At 39.5% G+C, this 6,850-nt stretch overlaps 1 protein-coding gene across 1 annotated transcript; it reads left to right on the top strand.

The window, feature by feature from the left end:
• The first annotated feature begins 433 nt into the window (after positions 1–433).
• DEFB128 (defensin beta 128) lies at positions 434–2,969 on the top strand. Its single transcript, XM_047744183.1, has 2 exons — positions 434–482; positions 2,734–2,969. Exons 1-2 carry the CDS (start codon positions 434–436, stop codon positions 2,967–2,969), a joined length of 285 nt encoding a protein of 94 aa, XP_047600139.1.
• The last annotated feature ends 3,881 nt before the right edge of the window (positions 2,970–6,850 follow it).

Genomic DNA, 6,850 nt, shown 5'->3' on the forward strand with positions numbered 1-6,850 from the left:
CAAATGGGTAACTTTTGTGAGTACATGGTGGCATTAGCTGGGTGGGATATTGGAATGAGAGGAATAAACTAGGACTGACTCACACAAACAAGAACATATCCAACCAGACTTGATTCAGTTGGGCTGATGGCTCAGGTGGAGAAATCAATGTTCCTGCTCTCTGGGAGCTCTTTTTCTTTTTCTTTTTTTGGGAGCTCTTATCTTGAGTAAAGAAGAGTAGGTGTAAGGTAATGGAACCTTCTGTGACTGTGAACTCCATATATGGGAAAGAAGGTGGTATGGACTTTGATTTCCTGTCCATCCATGTGGGTTAAAATGAGAGCTCAGAATGCTGATAGCACCAAAAGCTCTTGTCTCACCTTGAAAAATTCTGTGTGACAGATCACTAGACAAAGAAATTGTGCTGCCACTTTCTCTTGGGAAGTCTGTAAACATGAAGCTGTTTCTGGTTCTCATTATTCTGCAGTTTGAGGTACCAACAGGTAACTTGTACAAATGTACCATGAAATCCTAGGAGATATTACTGTTTGTAGGAGTGGGGTCAGGGCCCTTGAGATTGTTGATATCTTGCCAATATCATCAAAAGTACCCAGTCACCTTAAGCCTGTCTTAGAAGAAAGTATTTGGGGAGGTAAGAGGTAAGAAGACATCAGGGCTGTACTCTCAGACATCCTCTCTAAAAGTAGGCATGAACCCAGCATCTAGAATTATCTTTATAATGTTGAATATAGTTTTCATTCAGGAACCCTACCATCTGTTTTTCCATTCAAACTCTGCCTTTACAACAGTAATGAGAAGAGCAAAAGCTTTGGAATCATGTAGATGTGAGGTTAAAATATATCCTGATCACTGATTCATTGTATGAAGTGAGCTAATTATTCCCTTTTTAAAATATTTATTTATTTATTTTATGGAGAGAGTGAGAGCATGGGGAGAAGGGTGGAGGGAGAGTGAGAAAATCCTCAAGTAGACTCCCTGCTGAGTGCAGAGCCCAACGTGTGTTCAAATCCAGGACCCTTAGATCACAACCTGAGCTGAAACCAAGAGTTGGATGCTCAACTGAGTGAGCCATCCAGGCACTGCTAATTATTCCCTTTGAATCTAAGTTTCCTCATATGTCAATTGAGTATAATGACCCAGTTTCATAATGATTGAATTTCATATGAGGAAATGTCTTTGTGTTCCCTCTTTGTTCCAGGAGCTTGTCCAAATTTGTGTACAGGGGCACATAAAGAATGTGAAACAGGTGATCTAGGACCTCAGTGCAATACTCCAAATAGGTGACAGTTTGGCTCTCTAGGGAGATGGGTACACATGGAATTGAGTTTGATCCGTGGGCAACACATTTATCTGAGATCAAAAAGGAAGATGGATATGGATATTGGGGAGGGTATGTGCTATGGTGAGTGTTGTGAAGTGTGTAAACCTGGCGATTCGCAGACCTGTACCCCTGGGGATAAAAATATATGTTTATAAAGCTGTAAAAAAAAAAAAAAAGAAAGAAAGGATGAATACCCAGGTTTTGTAGCAACATGGACGGGACTGGAAGAGATTATGCTGAGTGAAATAAGTCAAGCAGAGAGAGTCAATTATCATATGGTTTCACTTATTTGTGGAGCATAACAAATAGCATGGAGGACAAGGGGAGATGGAGAGGAGAGGGGAGTTGAGGGAAATTGGAAGGGGAGGTGAACCATGAGAGACTATGGACTCTGAAAAACGATCTGGGAATTTTGAAGGGGTGGGGGGTGGGAGGTTGGGGGCACCAGGTGGTGGGTATTGTGGAGGGCACAGATTGCATGGAGCACTGGGTGTGGTGCAAAAATAATGAATACTGTTATGCTGAAAAAATAAAAATTAAAGCTCAAAAAAAAAAAAAAGGAAGATGGAGAGAGAGGGAGAGAAGGAAAGAGAGATTGAGACTGAATCTAGGAGGATCATGGTCATGAAGACATAGAAGCTGAATAAGGGAATTTCTCAGCAGTGTTTATTGCTGAGACCCATGAAGTCTTGCCTTGGCAAAGGGAGATTTCTACTCTTTATATCAGTGAGTGTGAAACCCTATTTCTCTCTTAACTTAAAAAGTACTGTTTGTGGTACTCTTTTAAAAGTTAACTTGTCTCTGAATAGTGCCGTGGTGGCAAGTTGGTACTCTCTGGGGACACTGAGCTAGGGTAAGGCTGAGGGAGTGTTGACTTCGGAGTATGGGAGACAGAGTCAGATTTTCCAGAGTCCAGGAGTGGGACATAGCTCCAGTTGATAACCATGAATTGTTCTCTCTTCCTTTTTGTCATATAAGTACTAATGTTCTCAGTACCAACTGAGTTTTGGCTAGGAGCATGGACTTTTGATGTTCTTAATTTGTTGGATGATTTTCTTTTCTTTTTTTTTTTAAGATTTTTTATTTATTTATTTGACACAGAGAGAGAGATCACAGTAGGCAGAGAGGCAGGCAGAGAAAGAGGGGGAAGCAGGCTCCCTGCTGAGCAAAGAGCTTGATGTGGGGGCTCGATCCCAGACCTTGAGATCATGACCTGAGCCGAAGGCAGAGGCTTCAACCCACTGAACCACCCAGGCACCCCTGTTGGATGATTTTCAAGGAGGAGGCTCTTAGTTTTCTCTTATCAGCATAAGGTTCACTTTGGAAGCACAGGAGGCCAAACCTGTGGGTACCACATACTACTTCTACTCTGTCTTAGAAACTAATCTGCATTCAATGTTTCCTGTGCACAGATACAGCATGCCCCAGAAAATGCTTTAGTAATATAATAGGCTACTGCCAGAAGAAATGTGAAATGGGGGAAATATATGAAGTGGCATGTCTAAATGGGAAATTATGTTGTGTAAATGAAGTCAAAATAAAAAAACACAAGAAAGCCCCAGAGTCACCCTTCTCTTTACCACAGCCTGATGGGAAGATAGACTATGTCATTTTACCCACCACCACACTTCTCACAGTGCAACTATAAATCGAGCACTTGCTTCACTGGTCTCCACTCTTCCTAAATCAAAAGTGCCACCTCCTTTGACAGCCAGGAGTAAGAAATTTATCTACTTCTTCTGTGAACTTGATTCTCCATGTAATAAAATTTTATGCTTTTCTCTGGATTTATTTATTAATGTATTCACTCTTTTTTATTTATTTATTTTTTATTTATTTTCAGCGTAACAGTATTCATTATTTTTGCACCACACCCAGTGGACAGGACTGGAAGAGATTATGCTGAGTGAAATAAGTCACTCATTTTTTAAAAACACTTTAACTATAAATGGATAATCATGTTCCAGGCATTATACTGGTAAGATGGGTGATACAGAGATGAAATGAAAATGTTGGTATAAGTGGAAGTTAGCTCCTCCATTTTCTATATTTCATAGCATTTCAAATACTACTCCTCTTTTATTTATTTATTTATTTTTTTAAAGATTTATTTTTTATTTATTTGACAGAGAGATCAGAAGTAGGCAGAGAGGCAGGCAGAGAGAGAGAGAGAGGCGGAAGCAGGCTCCCTGCCGAGCAGAAAGCCCGATGCGGGGCTCGATCCCAGGACCCTGAGATCATGACCTGAGCTGAAAGCAGAGGCTTAACCCACTGAGCCACTCAGACGCCCCACTACTCCTCTTTTAAATGAAGTTTCTTGGGTGAAAGCAGATCTAAATGTCCCAACTTTGTGTGTGTAGGATGAATAAGGGTATTGCTAACAACTGAGAATTCATTAAAAGAAGGCAAGTCACTGGAACATTTTCATAACATTTATTGGCCAGCTCTAATGGGCAGTGATGACACCTAGTGATAATTCCAATACAAGTTTCCCCTACTATCCAAAAGTAGAGCGATCCTATGAGAACATTCATAGGCCAGAATGGTGTAAAATGAAGAACCACTTACCATGAATTTATATAATGGAAAATTTTTTGAGTGTTCCAGACTCAAAAAATAACCTCTCTTAGGCTTTTTTGATACTTTAGGACACATCTTGCTAATGGATGCCCAAAGTAAGTCAAGATAAAGCACAGATGCTCACAGACACAGCTCAAAGCTTTGATGGCTTGGTGCTGGGATGCTGAGTATAGTCCTGGGGAAGGAGCTTGGTGAGGCCACTCTTGCTGCTCAGGGTACCCACAGCCTCTGTAATGGTTTGCTGCAAAACATACACTGAGTGCCATTTTTGCTTTTTGGCTTTTTATGCAAAAGACAGTATCTTCTTCAGATTTCTTGCAGGTAATGAAAAAAGGTACTAATGTGGGTCTTTTGTAAAAGTGAAGTGGTGTAACTACAAACTTTAAAAAAGCAGGGGATATCTATACATCATATGAAGCTTATTTAATGTGTATCCTCCATTTCCTATTTTTAAATTTATTTTTTATTTTTTTTTAAAGATTTCATTTATTTGTTTGACAGACAGAGATCACAAGTAGGCAGAGAGGCAGGCAGAGAGAGAGCAGGGGAGGCAGGCTCGCTGCAGAGCAGAGAGCCGGATGTGGGGCTTGATCCCAGGACCCTGGAATCATGACCTGAGCCGAAGGCAGAAGCTTTAACCTACTGAGCCACCCAGGCATCCCATCATTTCCTTTTTAATAGCAATCAGACCACTCAGTTGACACAAGTTTTAGACAATATTACCCTTAGAATCTTGAAAACATTACATATTCAATTGTTTGTTAATAGTGTGAAATCTGCAAGCTTTCGGTTATAATAAAATCTGAGGATCTAATGTGAAATGCAATGACCATGGTTTAGAACACTGTATTGTGTAATTAAAATGTGCAAGGACAATAGAATTTAAATGTTCTCACACACACACAAAAAGAAAACCAAAAACCACTAAGTAAATATGGGAGGTGATGGGTGTGTTAATTAACTAGATGGGAAGGGAGTCCTTTCATGACATACGCATATATCAGAACACCATTATGTACCTTTTAAATATCTTAAAGTTTGGGGCACCTGGGTGGCTCAGTGGGTTAAAGCCTCTGCCTTCGGCTCGGGTCATGGTCCCAGGGTCCCGGGATTGAGCCCCGCATCGGGCTCTCTGCTCGGAGGGGAGCTTGCTTCCTCCTCTCTCTCTGCCTGCCTTTCTGCCTACTTGTGATCTCTGTCTGTCAAATGAATAAATAAAAATCTTTAAAAAAATATCTTAAAGTTTGTGAGTCAGTTATACCTCAATAAAGCTGAAAAATAAATAAATAAATAAATAAAATACTATGAAATTTAAAGCCTTATAAATGAGAGAGACATATTTAAGAAGCTCCTCATGAGCTAGATAAAATCTTAGTAAGTCATGATGCTCTCTAGATGAACAGAACAGAACATTTTGTGGTACCATCCACTGATGTTGCTTGGTTAAGGTACTGGTCATAAATAACTTTTGTGGCGCTACCATTTGCTCATCTGAGATAAAGAACTCAATGGGCCTTATTCCTCCACGTACAGCTCACCATGTGCATCTCATTTCACTGGGAGGACAGGGAGACAAATATTTAGATAGCCATGGTAACATTTTAAGAGCCTATAAAGACCTTCCTTTTAGTAGTTGTGGCTTTTAAGAATCTTGGAGAAGTGTATAGGAAACAAGGACCAGACTAAATCATAGAATTAGAAATTATTTTGTTGATGAATTCACCATGGAAACTAATCTAGGACTATTTCAGTCTAATTATCAAGATACCCACATAAGAAAGCCCTTTCTTTATTGCAACACTTCATAAGCTCCTCTTTTTCAGTCTTCTATCTCTATGGGTTACCAGAGGCATTTTTAATTAGTGTCCATTTTGTCACTATGATATGCGGATGGGTCTTGCCCATTGTCTTTAATTTATGTGTGTCCTCTACTCTGTACGAGTCCATTGATAAATTAGATAAAAGAATTCATTTTGGCTTAGTTAGTGTAAGATCAACCAGTGAAGTGTTGCAGAGTCAGGGAGAGAGGTATAATGAAAGGAACAAGCAAATTAAGCCTTGAATTCTGCTTTGAATGGGTGGAACTAATCTTTGCTTTGACTTTTCCTTGTTATTCTTTTTATACCCCCTTCATACTCATAGAAGAGTGAATGTGGTCAGTATTGATAGGCACATGTTTTTTTTGGTTGACTTTATTTTTATACACAGATTTAAATTGAAATCCCACATTTTTATTATATACCTTTCTGGCACAGGCAGTATTACTGGTTATTTTTCTCAAATCTGTTTTAGGACATCCTTCAAAATCTTATTCATTGGACATTTTAAAATTGCTGGAATGTTTCAGATAGATTTTTCTACTAAGTTGCAGCAGTTGGGACCACCCACCTCTTTGGGGGTCTTGGATAATGCTCATGAAAGGTGCTGGAGATTAAATTAGTTATTTCATACCCACACTCACACCTTCTTAGAAAATTTGCTCAGCCTTTCTCAGGGAGCTTATTTCAATGGGCTCCGGCAAGAGAGTAGAAGGCCAGAAAACCTTATTATTTTGTCTACAAGTAATTGGACCAGGATGGATGACACATGTGTACATAGAGATTGAACTTCTTCAGATTTCCAAGTTGGGTCCTGGTAAACTGATGAATAGGAAAAGATGGAGGGAAAGAGAGAAGGAGTGAAGGAAAGCGAGAGGGAGGGAGAGAGAAGAAAAGTGGGAGAGGGAGAGAGATTTCTAGTTACTGGTTCTAGTCCTTTAGGCCTCATGTATTTACTAAAATTTCTTATAATTAGGTCCTTCTTTTCTAAAATGGGCTTGAGTTGGTATATGTTTCCTATGACCTCATATCTCAGATATGAAAATTATATGTAGGGCAAGTTTTCAGGCACAGAGGTACAAACAGGGTTTGCTCATTAGTAAAAATTAAGTAGTGAAGAATAGGATAATGA

This window comes from Lutra lutra, chromosome 9, assembly GCF_902655055.1.
Source record: "Lutra lutra chromosome 9, mLutLut1.2, whole genome shotgun sequence".
NCBI classification, from domain to species: domain Eukaryota; kingdom Metazoa; phylum Chordata; class Mammalia; order Carnivora; family Mustelidae; genus Lutra; species Lutra lutra.

Bases quoted from the DNA above. Each gene is read 5' to 3' on its own strand.
- DEFB128 (XM_047744183.1), top strand. From the start codon at position 434: ATGAAGCTGTTTCTGGTTCTCATTATTCTGCAGTTTGAGGTACCAACA. The intron at 483-2,733 runs GTAACTTGTACA...TCCTGTGCACAG, and splicing joins GCAGTTTGAGGTACCAACAG to ATACAGCATGCCCCAGAAAA.